Here is a 20,333-nt window from a genome sequence, read left to right on the forward strand (position 1 = left end):
AGTCTTTCCCACAAAGCTTTTTTTATATTCATAACATTAACAATGCTTGTCCATACTCTCAAACTTAAAGTATGAATTTCACTCGTGACAAGAAAACAAGCCCTTGAATATTTGGTTATCTCAAGCCAATCAATGATCTACAAAAGAATTTTATGAATTTCCAATAAAGCATTCATCATTATAAGAAATGAAACAAATGAACAGATCTCACATGAAATTGTCGATGTAGGACAAGACTTGGACATTCCCCATGTGGCGGTTCCCTCCGGTCCATTTCCGGGTCAGGTTAGGGGAACATCTTAGTGATTGCTTCAACGGATCCAAACGAGCTCTTACAAGGCGCAAATTAAAAATAGGACCAATAGAGACTTCATAAGGGACCATTTTTACGTGGGAGCAATCTTTACTCTGTCCTTTTGATTATCAGAAATGAAATATTTTATATTAAAAAGGAGTTGCTATGGAATCTTTACTCCGTCCTTTTTAATATTTGCTCTGTCTTTTTTAATATTTTTATATTAAAAAGGACCATTTTAAATTGATTAACGTTGCTGTGGAAAGAGTTGAACCCTCACATGATTGAGGGTATCAGACATCAACACCGAAGGAGTTGAACCCTCCCCTGGTCGAGGGTATTTGATATCAACACCAAATATCATATCTGACATAAACACCAAATATTATTGTTGTATTGTCTGTTACCATAGGAATGCAATGAATTTCTACCACCCACCTAAAATGGGATAACATATAATTCGCCATTAGTTACATAACTCAAGGAAGGAAGCAACAAATAAGAAGGCAACTTAGGGATGGTGCAAACCTTGATATTGATTTTCAAAGCAATATCCTCAAGCAGTATGGAAAAACTCAGGTGAGCCAACTTGAACTCGCCACCCAGGTGAGTCTGAGTATCGCCGAGTTGGGTGGTCCGACTCGGGGATCTTAAAATTTTCTCAAAAAAATTATAATGCAGAGAGTAAAAGAGAGGGGCTCAATGGCATTTGAATATTTAGGTACCTGGGATCAAGGGTGAGGTTCAAATATTTTGTTTTGCGCAGATAGACTGTTTCGAAAAATTAAGGCTCATGTTAATTTCTATATGTATACAAAATTTTGATTAAAAAAATAATTTATAGATTTTTGCTTCTTCTATTGGTATGCACAGTACAAAAAATTGGGTGAACCACTATTTCATATTTTTGGATTATGGGTTTTTGACCTGGCACCCATAATAATGTCCCCTCAGATAGCCAACAACAAATTTAGACCTTTTGTTGTTGTTTTGTTATTTGTTAATGTGTTTGGTATTATTTCATTGTCGTCTTTTTATTGTATGTATTGTGTAAGGAGGAAGAATACTATGTATTGTGATTAATCAAAATTGAGACAAGAAATTTGAAAGTACCATCTCATGGCATACCCACAATAAAATTAATCCTCAATGTATGCCCCCTTCGCAAATTTGTGACATTGTTTTGTGCTTACAGATATTCCACGCTGTTTTTTTGAGTCACATTTGAAATATTCACATGTTCCAAATTTGATTGAAAACATGTGCAAGATGTTAAAGTTATTTAGTCCAAAATTTTGATAACTATCTAAGCATCATCAGGGTTATTTTATTGGAAAAATTGGATTTTTAGTCCTTGAACACCTGGATCTTGCACTGCGATTAATATTCAATCTTGAGACATTAAATTTTTTTTTGAGGTACATAAACAGTTCAATTTTACTTTTTCCTTTCTTATATGAAGTTCTTTATTTGGTTTATTGGTGATATCTCCAAATTTGGGGTTCAAAAAAAAAAAATCACTGTCATGAGTTTTCGCCGAGTTAGCAAATGCATGGTATCCCACGGGAGCACCAAATCTTTTTGCAAGAAAGAAATCCATCACTATATTAAATTAATTTACACCTTAAATATTTCAAAAAATTAACACAAAAAAAAAAAAACATACTTCTATGCAATATATTGGTGTTTATTATTATTATTATTGTTACAAAATTTTGTATATTTTCAGTAAGTTTTTGGTTCAGCCTTGCTAACAAGGCAAGGCCGAGTTACTTGGCTGAGTTCGGGGAGATTCAACTGTCCAAAATCACTTTGTAGAACCATAGGATAATGATAAAGATTAAATCACCAAAATAGAATAGTGTCAAGTCATTTTATGCAATAATCCATGACTAATAATGCTTATCAGCATGACAACTTTCAAACACGAATTATGCTTACAGCATACAAAGACATAGGTTTGTGGACAAAATGTATCTAAAATTTTAATTAAATCTATTATATATCCATCGAGCGGCTAGGCATTAGAAGAGATTGTAAACTCAAGCTAGAACTCTAATTTCTGTTTATTGAATTTGAAGCTATAGAACTTCACTCTACAGAGGAATTGGCATTGGAATTTTGTTGAAGAGGCTACCCAAGATAAGATATACTTTAGTTTTAGAGAGAAGCTTGAAACCACTAGAAAATTTAGAAATTACACGTATAACTATGGGAATCTTTTACCTTTCTAATGAGAAAAGCTCCATCTATTCATAATCCCAATAAACTCTTACAAAAAAAATCAAATTTTGAACGGTTCAAACTAAATCGAAGGCTATGATAGCAAGTGATGATTTGTATCTGTAATATATATGGATTGTAAGTAATGAGACCATTTATCTTTGATATAAGGAGGTCACAATTCGTTACAACCAGTCGATATCAAATCTGATAGCTTACGTGCGTCACAAAGTTTGAGAAATTTCTTTTGAAGTTTGAGCTTGATCAAGATTAATTATAACCACCTTGTATCAAAGGTAAATGGTCTCATTGTATACTTTTTTCTTATATATATACATATACACAAGAGAAAAAGCAGGGTTGGCTGTTTTAAATTTTTCTCTAGAACTTAAGAATTCCCCCACATGGATTGCTTCGCTCCATTTTTGAACAAGAATTCCCATGAACAACTAGATCTCATCTCAACAAAAAGTAAGAATGTCAAAAACTTCAAGAATAGTGATAATACAAAAAAATAAATGAATCTAACAGAATAAATAAAATGCAGGTAGAAAATATTTAAATTTAATAAAAAGTTAGTCATAACTAAATTTTAAATGATAAAAATTAGTAACTAAAAATAGCAAAATCTTCGAATTTTTTCTTAGATAAAAATAATCCTAGTTTTCCAAGTTGCATATTCAAATATACAATTTCTAAAAATATTTAAAAAATATTCCATTTGTAGATAACAATATTAAGCCATGGAGTTGCCTTGGAAAAAATATTAAAACATAAGAATCATAACTTAAACAAATAGGTTTTCTTTGAAAAATCCTGAACGAAAATATAGGAAGATATGCTATATTTGACATAAAAATATTAGTGAAGGCATGCTCTATAAAGTTTAAAAGAAAAAGTCGTGCTCTAAAAACCCATACAGGAGATGGAACTTAGAAAGACAAAACCAGAGGAGATACAGACATGAAAAGTCAGTCATATATGCGTATAAATTGTGATTAAAAATATAAAATTTCTACAAATATCCAGAAAATAAATATTACTTTTATGAAAATTCCTTGAAAAATCTGAATCAAAGAAATTTAAAAAGTAACAAGAAATAATTAAAAATATGAACTTTCCTTGAGAAGATATATAAGAATAAAAAGGACAGTTATTTTATTTATCATAAAAAGATTAAGGTACGCATGTAGTTTACTAGATTCTATTCTACAAAAAGAAACAAGACTGCTCGTTTGCTTATCATAAAAGGAATTTTACGAACCCAATTTAAAAAAAAAAATTGAGTTTCTTTACTTCCTTCGCATCATGCTGTTATGTTTTATTTAAAGCCCTTCAAGTTTCCACAACACTAATAAGAGACAAAAGAGATAGATAGAGATATTGTACATTGTTCTTGAGAAGATTGAGAGCGGGGAACTCAAGAGGCTTAGAGAGAGAGAGAGAGGAGAGAAAGGAGGGGATTTTATGGGTAGAATCGTGAAAAGGTCAAAATCCAAAGATCAAGAATAGATGGCCACATTTATTTCATCGACCAAGCTTAAACTTCAAAAGATATTTTTTCGAACTTTATGACACACCGAACCTACTAGATTTTACATCAAATGATTGTAACTTGTAAGTAATTGAGATCTCCTTATATAAAAGGTGCTGTTTGTACCAGATTTTACATCAAATGGTTGTAACTTGTAAGTAATTGAGATCTCCTTACATAAAGGGTGCTGTTTGTATAGAGCCGAGGCTCTAAATAATTAAAGTAAATACACTTTCAAATAGTATCGAGAAATGTGGTTTCAATACTGGAAATTTTTGTGATAACGTTAAAATATATTTTCAATCTTTAATTATAAAATTTAAAGCTTAAAAAATAGTGTAAATCGAGCAGATTTATGAAAACTTGAAAATCTTGAAGAGTGACAGTCGAAAAATACATTACAAGATGCACTATTTCTAAAACTTGATATTCATTTTTTTTCATGTCCATGCATCTTGATGTTGAGATGATCGATTTGAGGATATTTGAGCATCAAAACAACCTCTTCTAGTGAAATATTTGAGGTGGGCTCTAATTTGATTGTTTAGAGCATCATCTCTAGCTAAACATCCAAATTAGAGCCTACCTCAAAATTTTCATATTTATAATTTTTTAATTTTTAATGTTAAGCCTCATATAGGTTTTCTATCACACAATACAATGATTGTGGGCTTGTCTATGGTTTTAGTATCTTTACTTAAATAAGTTGAAACATAGGAAAATTACAAATAACCGCCAAGAATAGAACCCCCAATCAAACTTTTTTAAAAGCATATTTTTTTGATGAAAATACTCTTTTTCGTACATAAGAAGTTAATTTTGGCCAGACATTCACATCGGTTTATGCACAATACCAAAAGCTACATGGGCGACATGTACCAATTGCTGGATCCCATTAAACTAAAAGTGTTGGACCGCTCTTTGACATAGCTGGACCGTACTTTGGACCTGTTGCCGGACTGCATATGTCTGTTGCCGGACCGCATGGGCCTATTGCCAGACCACTCTTTGGCAGTGCCGGACCGCTCTTTGGCAGTGCCGGACCGCATGGGCCTATTGCTGGACTGTTATTTGTCAATGTCAAACCGTTTTGGGATATTGTTGGACCGCTTGCTTGTTTATACTGCCGGATCGCCTTTTGTTGTTTTATAGGAAAAGTTAAATAGTCGGTGTTAGAAGAGAGACAGGGCATTTTGGTCCTAAAAACTACAACTTTTTGATTGGGTGGTATTTGTTAGAAAAGATTGTTTCGAGGTAAATGTTGCAACAAAGAAATAGTTGGGGGTAGGTTGTAAAAAAAGTTAGGTCCACGGGGATTTTACCTTGAAACATCATCGATGTGGGTTGAAATTGATGGAGCACTGATCATGTTCCTTACCGAAGTTGAGAATCAATCCGATGAAAGGGACTTGCTTGATTCCGTCTTAGATTTAGACAAGTCGGTAAACAAAGTGATTTGGATTTACCAATTCATCCAATTTATTATTAATTATCTTTTAATTATTTTAGTTATCAAAATATTTTAAATTTTTTTATATAAATTTGCAATCTTATTTGTAGAAATAATGTTACAATAATCTATATTGTGCATCTTATTTGGATGGTGTAGAGTGGACATTATCTTAAATAATGTGTCAAATCCATACTGTCCAAATAAAATAAATGATATAAAATATTGCAACATTATTTTTAAGGTTCCAACTTTATACAAACCACGCCCATATCAATATTCTCCAGAAAAACAAAAAGAACTTCACCCTCTAATAGGAAAGAGGTTGGATCGTAGTGGTTGCACCCCTGTGCCTAGTTATTACGTTGCCATTTTCAATATTGCTGATATTACTAAATGATATTGTTTATGCTCCGATCAGCGCTGATCTTTGTGATGAGATCTGCTCAAATCTTAGCAAAAACTTAATTAATTTTGTAAAAAATAGAGAGAGTGGGGTCCCTCTAATTATAAGCCCAAGAATGACACAGATCTATTCAGATTTGCTCATTTCTTTGGTCCACTAGCAGCCCAGCTTCCAGATCTGTGTATTTTGCATTAAAAATTCTTGAAAAAATTTATAAACCAAGAAATAATAGAAAATACAGAAAATAAAACAAAATTAAATGGGAAAAATAACTAAAATTGAAAAAAAGAAGTGATCTTATATCTTGGGACCCAGAACCTGGAGTTTCGGGCTTGGGTCAGTCTGCACTTCTTATTTTTGCCACCACCTCTTTTTAGATAGCTATTCTTTCTAGAATCAATAGATCTAAGGTTTTTTTTACCTAGAGCTAGGGTTCTAGATGCCGGAGGAAAAGCTTGGGAATTTTTTGTAGTATTAGGCTTTTCTAGGCTTAGGAGGGTTTTTCCCTAGTTTTCTAAGGTTTTTGGAGACTCTTAAGCTTAAATCTGAATTTTTGGCTTTGTTAGGATTTTTTTGGGATTTTGTCTAATTTTTTTGGAATTGTTTTGGAATTTTCTAAAGAGTTTTCCTATTTTCGGGTATTTTTTGAGTTATCTTTAGGGCCATTGTTCTAATTTCAGGAATTTCTTCATCTCTCTTTTTTGTTATGGAGGGGGATACCTATAGGGCTCAATTTGTGATTTTTTCTAAATGTTTTTGATTTTTTTTTAGATTTTTTTCGAGTTTATCTTGAATTTTTTGGCTTTATCATCAAAAAAATGCATTTTTACTGCATCATCGGGCCAAACTGGACCCATCACGGTCTTTGCGGGCATGCCCGACAGGCCTGTGTTGGGCGGGTCATTTTGGGCGCCCATTAGGCGAGGACCTATTGATCATTTTTTGGATCTTTTTATCCATAGATCTGATTTAGACAATTCTTGGACAGTTGAAAAGCTCTTAGCATCTACATCGACTTGTGATATGTTTTAGGTAGTTTTGGGACAATTATAATGGGCCTAGATTGTCTATGGTCTAATAAGGTTTATGTGGACTTTTGGACACATAATTTTTAGAGGGTGTCCACATATACCTTTTAAAAAAAAAAAAAAAACCCAACTCTCTGATCTATTTGAAAAAATACGTTAAATATCTAAGAGACCAATTCAATGAGCCAATTCAGTTTTTCAAATACTGAGTCAAGCCAAGCTCAAATAAACCTTCACTTGATTAAGCCAAGGTCAATCAATCCCAATGACTCATAAACACGTCAAGCTCTTGCTCAGCTCAAGCAGTTGACATGTAAAAACTAAGCTTGGGTCGGCTTCATTCACAATAATATTCATTTGAAGACAGTGATTGGCCCAAGAAAAAGTGAAGGTTTTTCCATTCTTTCTAAAGTGGAGAAAATTTTCTGAGGATTTTATTACTCTTTTATCGTGACTAGAGGCCAAATAGCCTTTGCTCCTGTGGGAGTATAATGTTTATTTATTCCCTTGGTAAAGCTCAATACTCATTTAACTTCAATAAATGTTTTTCCAAATAGTTCTTTATGTGCTTAAAGAAAATAATGCCCAAAGATTGAATACCGAAAATCCAAACTTTTACTTTTGAAAATAATTGTCTACAAGTCATTTATCCGAGGGAGTAAATATATAGCATGCTGCTGCAGGAGCATAATATACAAGTTTTCCTCTACACGTGCGACCATGAGTTAGTCCCAGAATTATTTCATGTCTCACGAGACTTGCCGGTTTCTATCTTATTCCACTCACTCTCTCTCTATCTGTAGACAATTGCGCTTTAGTTGAGTTTTAGAGGAATCTCTTTCCATATTTTACTTTGTCTCATGTATGTCATCCCTATACTTAAAGACCACACAGCTACCTTCCCCGTTGCACTCCCCTGTGTTTAGAGAGCGAGAGGAGAGAGAGAAAATGGTTTCAGTGATGGTGGTGCTCGCTATCGTTCTGTGCTTCTTTCTAGCTCTTCTCTATCTGGCAGAGAAGAAAAACCCTAAATTAGGGTTCCCGGGGCAATATGGATGGCCCATTGTCAGAGAGAATTTCACTTGGTACCGCTCTACATCCCAAACTACAATGTTAGACTTCCTTCAACCGAGAATCTCCAGGTATGAAGCTCTCAAAAAAAAAAACTCAAAGAGATCATTTATCTTTATTACAAGGAAGTCATAATTATTCCCTCTTATTAGATGTTAAATTGGATGGTTTGGGGTGTGTCGCCAAGTTCGATAATCTTTTTGGAAACTTTATGTCTATTCAATGATACTCATACAATCTCTTATTTTAAAATTTAAAAGACAAAAATAATTGTGACCTCTTTATTGGAAATATAAATAGTCTCTTTGTAGACAATCAAAAAAAAAAAAAAAAAAACCCTTTTATAAGCAAAGTAGCTTAGCTAAATGAGTGTATTATACATATTTATGTATGGTATACGAAAATCACAATCATGTCTTGCCGTCTTGCCATTTGATGTGAAATCCTGCGGGTTAGGGTGTACCATTTGAATGTGCACAAAATCTTAATGTGATTCTTTTTATTTATGGAAAACGGTTGGATAGGGCGGCTCTATCAAATAAGTAAAGCCTCATCTCATAACTCATCCGAAATTACAATTCAAGCGTTGGAAAACCATTATATCGATCATCTCTACTTGAATGTTATTGTTGTGAAAAGAAATTAGGATTTCAATCTCTAAACATAGTGTATATTGTAACAAATTATCTAGATCATCTATTTCACCCTAAAAAGTGTGCATAAATCCGTAAGATCTGTACTTTTTTTTAGTTTCAAAATTTATTTTTTGTATTTGAAATTGATTTTAGAGCCATCGTGGATATTTTTTTTTCCGGAGTGTTTCTTGAAAGCGGATTTGAGGTGAGGCTTTATTTTGTTTTCATAAAGCCTAGGCCTTATATAAACCTCATCTTTTTATTTTTGTTTTCCTATGGTCGAGGAGGCTGACTGATTTTAATATCATCCCATCATCATCAAATAATGGGAAAAATAAATCTCACCTATTCTCAGTAATCCATTTAGTGAATAATAGATCTAGACCTTCAAATACTGTAAGATATCATTTCTGAAATAATTTATTTATTTGAATAAACAAATCCATCCCTAAGTTTTATGGAGCTGTAAGCCCATTTATTGTCTTATGAGATTTTTTCCATATCTTATTATGTAGGTATGGGAGAATATTCATGTCTCATCTCTTTGGAAAGCCATCTCTTCTCTCAGTTGATCCCGAATTCAATAAATGGGTTATGCAAAACGAGGGCAAATTGTTCAAAGCCATGTACACCGTAAGCTTTAGGAAGGCCATCGGGAAATACGGCCTAATCGCCGTCCATGGCGATCTGCAAAGGAAGCTTCACGGGATCGCTGTCAATCTACTCGCCCCTGATAAGCTAAGGAGCCATTACATGGCTGACGTGGAGTCCCGAGTCATTAATAGCGTCGCGAGTTGGATCGGCGAGGAAGTGCGCCTCCAAGACGAGTGCCATAAGGTGAGGGACTCGTCCCCGAAATTTCGTCTTTTCAATCACTGCGTCAGGTAGTTAATAAATAATTCTTTGAACTTCTTAATTAAATTTATAACAAAAAAACAAAAAAAAAAAAAGTTTTTATAAGGTTATAATCTTATACTATCGGATGCAAGGTACACCTAAAAGATCTAGTACAAAAAGAGTGTTTCAAAGTTGAAAAAAGCTTCCAATTTATTCTCAATTTCAAGATGCACATAAATAAAGAAAATATAAATCTAATTCATAAAATTTTTGCATCTTGCAGCAAATTATCTGGACAATCTATTTTCAAGTATTTATAGGTCTGCTCCATTTTAATGTTTTCTAAATTTTAAATTTTATAATTATGGTTGAATACATATTTTCAAGCCATTGTAGGGTTTCCGACACCAGAGTGCATCTTTTGGCAAAATTTAAAGATGCCCGTTACTTGTAAGGTATAAATTCAACATTACTATGAAAAATACCAAAATAATTGATTGGGGAATTTATTTCATCCTAAAAAAACAAAACAGGGTAAGTCAATTGGTATTTGGGCCCCACTGAAGCTTTTTTATTAGGACACTACCATGTGAGGTAAATTACTTGTTAAATATATTGTTTTTAAATTGTGAAATTTTTTAAGGAGTAAAATTAGTAATGGAAGAATTCAAAGATGAAGAAAGGCACTCCCATTTAAAATTAAAAATATTCTTCACTCTCATTTGAAAACAAAAAAATATTGAGTTAGATGAATATCATAACCCTTTATATGCATGTGACGTTTGTGAATTGAATTTTATGGCTAAGTTCCAATGAAGGATGTTCATTCAGTATTATGGTTGACCTCCACCATACATCCAGAGAATGGACGGTGGATGCTCTAGTCCATTTTCAAAAAATTGTATAATGATTTGAGATTAAGTGATACTTGCTATAGCATACATTTAAAGGACATCCACAATCTATTTCTACTAATGGATGTTGGGGATCGCAACTACACAGGAAACATCAGTCACGGTAACTACAATCAAGATAGACCCTTAGCACTCCATAAAATACCACTGGTGTATTATATGCTTTCGTTTGGGTGATTATGTATACAACATGGGCTTGTATGGATGGCAATTAATTTTATCAGAAATAGATTATCTTATAGAAGTTTATTATACTTTGGGTAGTATCAATTTGTCAGTTATTTCGTACGTACTTATATTATATATATAATTTTATTTAATTATTTATATTTGTAATCATTTTCAGCTATTTTTTGGTATTTGCGGCTACAAGCATGTGATTTCTAGCAAATTAGTTTCAATAAAGTACGAACAGCTTTTCACTAATACGTAAAAAAAACGGCATACAATTTTATCTTGGACAACTTTATGAGGGCCTTTGCCAAACAATACATAATTCATCATGAGGATTAATCTTATTGAAAGAATGAATTATCAATGATAAGTGATAAAAAACGTACATCCAAACAAGTTCATTTTCTTACAAAAAAGAATACAATAAGTCCATTTATTATTAGTACGATCAATAGATTTTAAATCAGGCAGTTGGAGCTATTGCCACTGACCGAGTTGAAAGTTCAAACGAAAATTTCTCAAACTTTGATATGCAGCCCTAGTTATTGGATTTGACATCCAAATGCTAAGGATGATCTGTGCCATACTTGGAACCAAAAGTAAAGTGTAATATACAATCCATTTATTTATTTGCTGAGGTATAATTTTCTTGTCTTTATGTTAGAGATTTAACTGATGATAGTTTTGCAGATTGTTTCGGAGCTTATGTGCAAGCAATTGCTAGACTTGGACTCCATTGAGGAAATGGAGGAGATTGACAAAGAGTTTGTGGCATTCACAAAAACCGTTCTTTGCTTTCCCATCGCCTTTCCCGGTACAAATTTCGCCAAAGGAATGAAGGTAAATTACCCTTTCTTACTTGAACAAAAATTGTTGCATGAGAAGAGTCAATTCCATCAATCATCAGCAACTAATAACTGTAAATTTTAGTTGAGCTATAACATATGGTGACTTGACGATTAGTATGTTCTAATCAACATTTTTCAAAGAATGAGTTGGCATTAGGTTCCTGTAAAGCTTAATAACATAATTACTAATACAGTAACACATTTTTATTACGAGGCGAATGTTGCTTTTTTCGAGGTTCAACTAATGTCCATTTGACGGCGTAGGGGAGATTTTTTACATCCAATCCCCACATAGTGAACGGCCATGGGGACGTGATGGCATGGAGAGTCCCTGGAGATGGAAAATTTGTTCACCTAGTTTTATCAATTTGCAAATTCTTCCTCATTTTCAAATAAAACAAAAAAGGTGGACCTTTCACTCCCACGGCATGATGCTTCTGGCCTATGGGGATTAGGAGTTTTGCAGTAAATCCTCTTTGGGGATTTATGGAAAGATTGTGGTCTCCTTACCATGAAAGCAACGTGGGAGGGAGACGGCCCACCCAGACATTAGACTAGACTAATTGTGGCAACAGTTGAAAGATATTGATTCATGTCTTGTGGAATTGGGACAATTAAGGTTGCGTTGATTTCCCTAAGCATCCTTCCTTTTCAAAAAAATCCATTGAAAACATCTTATCACTTGACCAAATAAATCGAGATTTCCCTATCGGTCCAGGTCATTTCGGGGCAAGCAGATGTACCAAAGGTCACTCGACCAGGATAGAAGCTAATACGCTGATTAAGCTAAGGTGCCCACTTAGTCAAAGAGCCCCGAAGCGGCGAGGAAGGTGTGCTATTCCATTGGAAATGGACCATTTAGGGTTGAGGAGGAAGATGCTGATGGAAGACCGCTGGGCTTTGTGGCACTAATGGGACACACAAAGAAAGCAATAGGGGTGTACGCCTTTTTGTAAACCCTATGATAAAAGAGTTTTTCACCTTCTGTATCTTGACACAGAGGTAATGCGCTAGAACAATTATCATTTCGAAACCACCGACAATCCTGTAGAGTGAGGCTGAATGAACTTTAAGTGAAATTAGGACCTAGTTCACAGTTGAATGTCTGGGAATGTCTGAGTTTCACACTTTAACCAAGGTCAAAATGAATTTGAGCATGTACTTGGCTAGAACCATATTGCATATGCTTGGCTAGGACCACATTGCATATGCTTGGCTAGGACCACATTTCTACAAAGAGCCATGGGGACAGAAGCCTCAATTGAGTGAAACCACTCAGAAGCCAATCCCACTTGTAAACAAGGTAACTAAAATGGCACCCGGAGTCACTCTAGGAAACAGCGAACACGAGGAAGAGAATTCTTGGATTTCAGAAACTATCTCAACTGCACTTCAACTAGACCCGATGCTTACATTGTATTCGCTATATTTAATGCCCTCAACAAAGAAACACCGTCTGTGATACAATTGAGTTTTGAGCTATTATATCCTAGGATAAAACTGGGCCAGAGTGAAGCACTTATTAAAGTTCGTTAAAATACTACAAAGTTGCACACTCTTAAGAGCTTTTGGGGACTATAGAGCTAAGACTGGTTTGCCCTTTGCAGAAAATGGTGGAATCTAGGTCAAGACTAACAAAAAATATGTTCTTTCAGAAAAAGACTAAGAGATGAACAAGAAAATGCCAGGATGACCACATAAACTCGTCGGAGTAGAGTTCTGCATTGTTTATTGAGTGTTTTTCATCAAATTTAAATTTGAAATTTGGATTTAAAATATAGAGATGAAATTCAGTGTTCCTCCAATGTAGCTATGATGAAGCAGGTGTAAGTGGTTGAGCACGTGCGACAAATCGTTCGGATCAAACTACAGAGTTTGTGGGGTTAGGCCTTATAATCGTTGCCCAAACTTGGTCGCCCCGGTCATAACTGCCACCAAAAACTGTCAAGGTCTTTTGGTCTATCAATTGCTCCAGTGAATTTTAGGCAGGAATTTTGATTTCGAATGGTTAAATTGCCCAAACTCATTAATGAACTTAGAATGTAAACCCCTTCAAACTTAAACATTGTTTATGTAGGTTTCGAACACCAGTTAGTCAAGGTTAAATCCAACAGAATCCGCATTGTTAGATTTATTACAAGAGAACGCTTCTCTTACAGTAAGACCTCTCATAGAGTTGGTGTATATTCTCACATAAAAGTGGCATTCTCAGAAAAAGATAAGGTCAACATGAAATTAGAAAACATAGTCCCTATCTCTATGCCAATTGACATAAGAATTTGGAAACTGATTTCTTCAGGCAAGGAAAGCATTGGACACGAAGATTTACAAAGCGATCAAGGACCGGGAGGACCATCCGGAGGTGCAGCGTGGTGACTTGTTGACGAGGTTGCTGAGGGAAGAGAAACCTCTTCCAACAGAGGTGGTGGTGGACTTCATAATCTTCTTGCTTTTTGCAGGCCATGAAACTTCATCAAGATCCATGACTCTTGCTGTTAAATTCATAACAGACCATCCAGAGGTGCTAGAGCGCCTTAGGGTAGGTCATTTCCTGAAGTAGATCTCCAATATATATATATAACGGTCACAACTTCATTTTGTGTTTGAATTTTAATATTTTTTTTACAAATTCAAATAACTTAAAATTTTAACCATCCCCTCTTCTCATCGAGGCCCACTTAATAAAAATATTAAAAAAATAATTTTCAAAAACTAAATTAACAAAAATACCCCCAAAACATTTCAGGGGTATTTTGGTCAAATTATTTACTGTAAACTATTATTTTGATATTTTTATTAGATTATCCTATTTTTAAAGAACACATAGCTAAAATTTCAAGTTATTTGGATTTGAATAAAAAAAATTAAAATTAAAATACGTATGAGGTCGTGACCGTAAGATCGATCCAGATTCAATCTGATCCATTAGGCTCATATGAACTCATATGTTCATATGAGCTAGTGGGTTAATCTCAGTGTTATATATATATATATATATATATATATGTGGGAAAAGATGGGATTAGCCCACTAGCTCATATGAACATATGAGCTCAACGGTCCAGATTGAATCTGCGCCGATTTGAAGATCACGGATATTCGCTAGTGGTTGATTTTTTTTTTTTTTTTTCTTACAGATTTAAATCACTTGAAAATTTAGGTGTGTGTTCTTCTCATCAATGCGCACCTAATAAAAACACAAAACAAATTATTCGAAAAAAATAAAATGACCAATATACCTCCTAAAGCTTTTCGGAGGTCTTTTGATCAATTTATTTCATTTGAAATATTTTTTTGATATTTTTAGAAGATTCACCTATTTTTTTATGAACTCAAGCTTAAAATTTCAAGTGATTTGGATTTATAAAAAAAAAAACATAAAATTGAAACACTACTGGACATCCGTGATCGTTAGATCGGCCCAAGATCAATCTGGGATGTTGAGCTCATATGTTCATATGAGCTAGAGAACTAATCCATACATGAATTTGTATTTGTATAAAAAAAAAAAAAAAAATTCAAATACGAAATGAGATTATAGCCGTCTGATCGGCCCAGATTCAATCTGGGCCGTGGATGTTTACTGTAGCAATCAGCCCATAGGCAGCAACTTTACTTGCAAAAGTAAGATTATAGTAATTTATACCGTCCATTTAAAATGAATGATATATACTTAACTTTACTTTTATAATGGATGTTGACACTGTTTCAAACGACGTGTGAAATCTATACCATTTAACTAAATAGATGGTGTAAAACTCTACAGCCTTACTTCTACCGGTAAAATTTTCGCTTTTATAATCTGCACTCATATAAAGTATAAGTATAATACAATCCTAATGACTAAAAAAAATTGTATTCCTTATGGTCATCACATCATTTGGAACGTTGGATTGTGATAAGGACATGTAGTCATTGGGAAGGGTCTGACCCGACATTGGGCATATCTTGTTATGGCAGGGCCCTCTCCCTCTCTCCATCAACGCCCATCGTATCAATGAAGTATTAAATTATGACCCTAAAACGTTGTATTACTGGGTTGAGTTATTTTGTGTCTTTTTATTGATGGCTCATGATATGGTTGGAAGTTGTGTACCGTCTGTTCTTAAAAATGATCCAACCAAGGATGGGACCCATTGCATAGATGGGCACCTAGGACAAGGATGGTTTGATCCATGAAAATGGAGGGCCCCGATGCAATGGCTCACATGAGACTAGCTAATTTAAGGATAATGGTATCATATGAGCCATCCTGCCTGTAGAGGTATAAAGCATCCATAGTAAAGATGGATGCAAATAGGTGGTCCATCTAAAAACAATGACAATTAACAGTCCAACTGTTTTTTTTAATATAATTATTATTTTTAATTTTTAATTTTTATTTATTTATTTTCAATTAAATATATCTTACTCGGTTATCAATTTCAGGAAGAGCAGGATGCCATTGCCAAGAACAAGAAGGGAGAAAGGCTTACATGGGAGGATTATACCTCCATGAACTACACTCAATGTGTAAGTGTTCTCGAAGGCATTCAACAATCAAAAAAAGAAAAGAAAAAAAGACAAATAAATAAAAAATGTTCTCGAAGGTGGTTTAGTCTTTTTTTACTACAGGTTACTGGGGTTCTCTTTCAGTTATTTTTATGTCTGCTTTTGTCGAGATATAACCATATTTCATTACCAATAAACGGCACCAACTATGTTCTTAAATTCAATCATAGCTCATAGAATCATTCTTCCAAATTGAGCAGACAAAATAATCAAACAAGACTCATGTTAGTTTTTCATAGAGAGATACCAAAGACTTGATTTTTGCGATCAGGTCATCAACGAGACGCTTAGAATGAGCAGTGTTTCTCCCATGGTGCTTCGTGAATCGACAGAAGACGTGGAATTTGATGGCCACACAATCCCTAAAGGCACTCATGTCGTCCTTATGAGCAATGGGGTTCACAGGGACTCAGAGTACTTCACTTCGCCGCTGGTCTTCAATCCAGACAGATGGTGGGACTTTGAAAATGTGAGTCATAAAACCCCAAAGCGATCTCATTATGTATTATGCGAGCTAGTTCGGCAATAGAATTCAAACTTGAGATCAAATGTTTTCGTTATATAGGGTGAAATTACATTGCTGATTTTTTTGGCAAAGCAGGATAAATTTGTGAACTATACCTGCTTCACCCCGTTCGGCGGAGGAGCACGACTGTGCCCTGGGGCTCAATTGGCTCGCCTGGAAATTGCAATTTTGCTTCACTATTTAGTTACAAGATGCAGGTAAGATGGTGGTCTGTACTCAATATTTTAGATTTTTATCATTTTTTGTGGGATTTTATGACTATATCCCATTTTTAGTAGTTTTTTTTGGCAATGTCGGTTTTGAAATATTTATATCTGTCTTCTCTAGAGTTTATTTTAAAACTTATGTTAAATTTAAGGAAAAAGAAAACATAGAACACTATTGGTCAAAAAAAAAAACTTAGAACACTAAATTCTGTACATATCTTAAATAATGGAGAAAGTACAATTCTGAACTAATATATTTTATTTGCCTTTTTTACACTCTATAATTTTTGTAAATTGATAGCTTATATCTTTCTTGAAATAAAAACATAAGGCATTAAAAAGGGGATTGCATACAATGAGACTAATTACCTTTGATATAAGTAGGACAATATTACTTATAAATGTAAAATTTGATAGCTTGTCACAAAGTTTGAAGTTTGAGCTTGATCAATAGAATAAATGCAGCCATCCAATTTCTCATCCAATGGTCAAGATTAGTTGTGACCACCTTATGTTAAAGGTAAATGATTTCAATGTATGCTCTTTCATTAAAAAGCACTCTAGAGATGAACTATTTAACTTCTCATCCGTTGTTTATTTAATTTCAATAATCTGATAAATGACACGTCATATTAATGAGATAGTTGATAGTTTAGGTCTGTTTTAAAAAATAAAATAAAATGTTGAATAGTTGATACTTTAGGTCTGTTTTAAAAAATAAAATAAAATGTTGAATAGTTGATACTTTTAGACCTGGCTTGACAAATTTTCTAAAAAGGACATTTAGGGGAAAGTCTCAAGCGATTAAAGAGAAACTCCATTGTTTTAGGAGTTCATTTAGAACTTGCTTTCTCCAAATAGATTTATGGAAAGAACTCTAATGCTCAATCGAAGTTCAAAAGAACATCAACATGAATCGGGAATCGCCGATTCGGATTAGATTTAGTAGGGTGACATGGACGGACTAGATAATTTGTTACTAAAAACATTATTTTTAGGGTTTGAAATGATAAATTTGTTTTTCTTCCTAACCATAAGCGACAAGGCTGAGATGATCTATTTGATGGGTCCATAAATTTGCAATTCTTGAGACCCTGTTTCTCACTCAAGTTTTCTTTTCCCTTTTCTTTTTAACTTGTTTCTAATTTGTTTTTTCGTTTTCTTTTTTGGGTTTGATTAGCTGGAAGTTGGTGAAGGAAGATCGCATCACGGAGTTCCCTTTGCCAACACTCGTTGAAGGTCTCCCATTACGCGTGTTCTCTAGACTTTAATGTTTCTTTTATATAGTGATTACAAAATCAGTGACTCGATCTACTGATTCTCCCGATCTGACATAGGTACGGGTGTGACCGATTCAAATCACCGATCCATTTTTTGAAATACTGCTTTCACATAAGTGAATTTCATAAAGCATCTATGTCTCTGTTTTTTCTCTCTTTTTTACTTGGGAGTTAAGATTATGAAGAAGAAGATTGATATGTCTCTCTCCCTGCACTGAGTCATTTTTCTTTTTTTTTTCTTTTTCTTTTTTGTGAATGTTAATGGAGGGCTGCATCATTTTGTTACTTTTGCTTCACCACTATTGGGATGCATGAAGAAAATGAGGGAGTTTTTAACTTTACTAGATTGATTACCATGTTAAGATATAAATATGAGTTTTATAACATTTGTGAATGTCGTTTTTTACATGGAGACAGCTAAGCAGATTTCATTTTAGATTTCAGGGGATCGCCCCATGTACTGTTAAATTTAAACTGGTTTAAATGGTTTTTGATAATAAGTTTTAGAGAGTCTGGAGAGCCTAATCACGAAGATACCTCGTCTGATCATATGAGCTTAACCAAGTTATCAGTCACTTCAGGTTTCTTTGAACTTTGTTTAAACAAGGACCTATTCATAAAATTTAATGCAATGCTGAAAGGGAAAGTATATAATGAGACCATTTATCTTTGGTGCAAAGTGGTCACAATTAATCTTGACCATTGGATGTGAAATTGGATGGCTGCATTTATTTCATTGACCAAGCTAAAAGTTCAAAAGAAATTTTCTTGAACTTTGTAACACACGCAAACTATCGGATTTCAGATTGGATGGTTGTAAGTAATTGTGTCCTCTCTGAACCAAACATACATGGTCTAAGTGTATACAATCATATGGTGAGAAAGTTGTAATACCGTTCGTGATATTTGCAATGGTTAAACATGAGACCCGGTGTATCGGTCATGGACTCAAATCGAGATGAAGTTTGAAGATTTACCATATATGTTTGCTTTAACTTTGGTTAACTTACAATGCCATATTATGGCCATGGTTTGATCGGAAATCTTTTCAGTCGGCAGCTAAACAAGTTTAAGTGAGTCTACCTCAGTTTCAAGCACTTACGAACTTGGGCTGTAGTTAAGAATCAAGTGATAATTCTGAAGCTAAGATGGTCTGTCTGTATTTCTAAGAGGCACATTGTAAAGTTTGCATAACCAAAAGATCATATAATTTGCATTGGTCGATACAATTAGTGTTTTAAGGCATGAGAAATGACAAAGTGGGTGAGGATCCTTTATCAATAACAAAAAGTGAAACCCACCAAATGAAATATCTTAACCATTATGAAAAATTGAAAAGGCACCCAAGTTTCACATTTATACATGGTGCCAACTTTTTTTTTTTTTGAGTGTTATACAAGATGTCAATTTTACATATAGAAGTACGGTGCACCTCAAAAACTCACTGGAAAAAACACTAAAAAAATCCTACAATTGATCATTTCGACTTTGAGATATATGGATGTGAAAAAAAAAAAACAAGTACTATAAATACCGAAAATAGTGCATCTTGTAATGTAAATATCTAGATTATCCATTTTCAAGATTTTCAAATATTCGAATATCTGATCGATCTATACTATTTTTTAAACTTTTATTATTAGGATGAAAATATATTTGTAGATCATCATAGGAATTTCCAATAGTGAGGTAGCATCTTTCAGTATTATTTAAAGTGCGCCTGACTTTGATTATTTAAGATACCAACTTTATACAAGCTTCACCCCTAAGAAAAATCATGAAAAATATAGAGGAATTGTGAAGCACAAGAACCCGTGAGCGCGTCCAACCAGTTGATGCTAGCTCACTCATGGCAGAGTTGGCAAAAGAGAAGGAAAAGTGACAAAATGTGAGGATTCCAATGAGAAAAGAATGGACACCATTTTAGGAAAGCTTTAAAAGGGAACCCCACGCCACCGCAGAGGGGAAAAAAGATTGATAACAAAGAGAATCAAAGTGAACGTTGTAAAGCTGCCCTGTGGGTCTATAATTCAAATGAATCTTTTTTAAAACGTACGAAAGAGAATCCAGCATGTGAGCAAAACCAGTAAGGAGTAACGCACCAAATATGGGGATCAAAGATAATATTTTTTTGAAAATTTTATGATATTACTTGTAAGAGATGAACACATTTGATATTTTACTTGTATTTTTTATTTAATTTCATAATATCCACAAAAGACAAGAGTCTGATGATATATGAAGAATTAAACCAAAAGGTACGATAGATCATTCTTAATGCTCAAGTTTTTTTTTTAAATATTCATAATCATGGTGATCTCAATGACACACCTGCAAAATTTGGAAGAGATGCAT

At 33.9% G+C, this 20,333-nt stretch overlaps 1 protein-coding gene across 2 annotated transcripts; it reads left to right on the forward strand.

The window, feature by feature from the left end:
• The first annotated feature begins 7,735 nt into the window (after nt 1-7,735).
• LOC18430158 (abietadienol/abietadienal oxidase) lies at nt 7,736-18,180 on the forward strand. Of its 2 annotated transcripts, none has more exons than XM_020664924.2 (8): nt 7,736-8,078; nt 9,158-9,479; nt 11,258-11,407; nt 13,715-13,954; nt 15,844-15,927; nt 16,238-16,435; nt 16,568-16,689; nt 17,879-18,180. In XM_020664924.2, the coding sequence occupies exons 1-8, from the start codon at nt 7,801-7,803 to the stop codon at nt 17,967-17,969; spliced, it is 1,485 nt and encodes a 494-aa protein (XP_020520583.2). In that variant the 5' UTR covers nt 7,736-7,800; the 3' UTR covers nt 17,970-18,180. The 2 variants fall into 2 exon arrangements, with proteins under 2 accessions (XP_020520583.2, XP_088715772.1); XM_088859646.1 differs by having other exon boundaries at nt 7,793-8,078; nt 13,715-13,837.
• Nucleotides 18,181-20,333: the final 2,153 nt, after the last annotated feature.

Source organism: Amborella trichopoda, chromosome 2 (genome assembly GCF_054954075.1).
Source record: "Amborella trichopoda isolate Santa Cruz 75 chromosome 2, AtrichopodaSantaCruz75HAP2 v2.0, whole genome shotgun sequence".
NCBI classification, from domain to species: domain Eukaryota; kingdom Viridiplantae; phylum Streptophyta; class Magnoliopsida; order Amborellales; family Amborellaceae; genus Amborella; species Amborella trichopoda.